At 40.5% G+C, this 2,320-nt stretch overlaps 1 protein-coding gene across 1 annotated transcript; it reads left to right on the top strand.

The window, feature by feature from the left end:
* The first annotated feature begins 896 nt into the window (after positions 1-896).
* Positions 897-1,820, top strand: LOC103301028 (olfactory receptor 7A5-like). The gene has a single exon (XM_008157953.2). It carries the CDS (start codon positions 897-899, stop codon positions 1,818-1,820), a length of 924 nt encoding a protein of 307 aa, XP_008156175.2.
* Positions 1,821-2,320: the final 500 nt, after the last annotated feature.

Raw genomic sequence — 2,320 nt, 5'->3', positions numbered from 1 at the left:
TTAATAAAGTGCAAGATTTTCATAGTGTGCACAAGGCACCCTCTATTACTTGAAGTTTCAACAGCAACATGCAGGCTACCTTGTTTCTTAATATTCTCTGACACCATCTCTCACCCTACTCTTTCTTGCTCATTCCCCCTGGATACACTGGGTCATTTTGAGCCCTGATTTTCTAAAATAACCATCTTCTCAGGCCCTTTGCACTGGCTGTTCTTTTTGCCTGGCAAGAACTTCCCCTTAGTCTGGTGCCTGTTCTTCACTAAGGTGTCTGTATAACTGTCACCTGTTGGCAAGTCTTGGCTAAACTCTATAGAAAGAGCACCCTCTATTCACTCTCTCCATTGAATGTGATTTACTTTTCTTTATAGAATCTACACCCTTGCATATGTGATATTATCATTTTTATTTGATTAAATTCTTTCACCATCATTAGTTTGTAGAGACTTTTATTTTTTACCATCCCATATTGTGAACAGTGCCTGAGGCCTGGTATATAGTCAACATACAGGGTGTCCCCCCAAAATGTATATACACTATACAAGCAGATAACTCAATATTGAAAATAAAATGCATTTTAATAAACAATGGCTTTATTATTATTCAAATTGTGGGCACACATTTTTTTGGGACACCCTATATTTACCTCAAGTGAATGAAACATATCCTCAATAAATCAGCAATATACATTATATTTGAAGAATTAATTGATGGTAAAAAAGGAAATTTAAATGAATGGCAACAGAGATGAATTAATGGGAACCAGAACATACAGCAAATATGGAAATTATTTTCTGATTCTAAATTATAAATATGTCACTTATTCTCAGTTTCTAATGCCTGCTAATATGAAAATTAGTTATTAACTTTTTCTATTTTCTAGTAGTCAACTCTGACACATGGAACCAGGCAATGGCACACAAATTTCAGATTTTCTTCTTCTGGGACTTTCACAGGCACTGGAACTACAACCCCCCATATTTGGGCTTTTCCTCTCCATGTACCTGATCACTGTGTTTGGAAACCTGCTCATCATCCTGGCCATCAGCTCAGACTCCCACCTCCACACACCCATGTACTTCTTCCTCTCCAACCTGTCCTTGGTAGACATCTGTTTCACCTCCACCACCGTCCCTAAGATGCTGGTGAACATCCAGACACAGAGCAAAGTCATCACCTATGAAGGCTGCATCACACAGATGTATTTTTATACACTCTTTGTAGTGCTGGACAACTTCCTCCTGACTGTGATGGCCTATGACCGGTTTGTGGCCATCTGCCACCCTCTGCACTACATGGTCATCATGAACCCTCGGCTCTGTGGACTGCTTATTCTGGTGTCTTGGATGATAAGTGTCCTGATTTCCTTGTTACATAGTTTAATGGTGCTGCGGCTCTCCTTCTGCTCAGACTTAGAAATCCCCCACTTTTTCTGTGAACTCAATCACGTGCTTGAACTTGCCTGTTCTGACACCTTTCTTAACAACATTATGTTATATTTTTTAATTGTGCTACTAGGTGGTGGTCCCCTTGCAGGGATCCTTTACTCTTACTCTAAGATAGTGTCCTGTATATGTGGAATCCCATCAGCTCAGGGGAAGTATAAAGCATTTTCTACCTGTGCATCTCACCTCTCAGCTGTCTCCTTATTTTATGGTACGAGCCTAGGAGTGTATCTCAGCTCTGCTGCTACCCAAAATGCACACTCAAGTGCAACAGCCTCAGTGATGTACACCGTGGTCACACCCATGCTGAACCCCTTCATCTACAGTCTGAGGAACAATGACATAAAGAGAGCTCTGCAAAGATTCCTTGGCAGGTAAGCTTTTCAAGGACCAACTATATTAGTCTGAAGAAGTGACCATGAATGAAGGGTTCAAAGGCCCCTCAGAGCCCGTTTTGCTGACACCAATAAAGCCAATATTTGAACCTCACGTAATTGAAAATTCTTGTCTGATGGGTTAACATGAGTTCCTTTAGCATAATTTATTCTCTTAAGACGTATATCATTCAAAGGAATATTTCTATTGTTTCCCTGAAAGAATAGTCATGAATTCCATTACCGCTATGGACAAAACTACATTTGAGTACTGAGAGTGCCTACATAATTTTATTGTAGAGGAAAATTGAGACCATAGTCTTCATGGTCCAGCCCTTCCTGGCACTTTTCCTGTCCTCCTTTTCACTATCTGGGTATCTCTGGGTCCCTCCTATCTCTCCATGTCAAAGGTCTCAGAGGGGTCATCTTAACTAATTTGTCCTCAACTGAGCACTGACACCTGCTCTAGTTACTGCTTTTCTAGGTTATGAGTCTAGGTAGAGA

This window comes from Eptesicus fuscus, chromosome 6 (genome assembly GCF_027574615.1).
Source record: "Eptesicus fuscus isolate TK198812 chromosome 6, DD_ASM_mEF_20220401, whole genome shotgun sequence".
Lineage (NCBI taxonomy): Eukaryota > Metazoa > Chordata > Mammalia > Chiroptera > Vespertilionidae > Eptesicus > Eptesicus fuscus.
The sequence above is the reverse complement of the archived record's forward strand: the minus strand, read 5'-3'. Positions and strand labels throughout refer to the sequence as shown.

Excerpts from the sequence above, each read along its gene's own strand:
- LOC103301028 (XM_008157953.2), top strand. The coding sequence starts at position 897 with ATGGAACCAGGCAATGGCACACAAATTTCAGATTTTCTTCTTCTGGGA.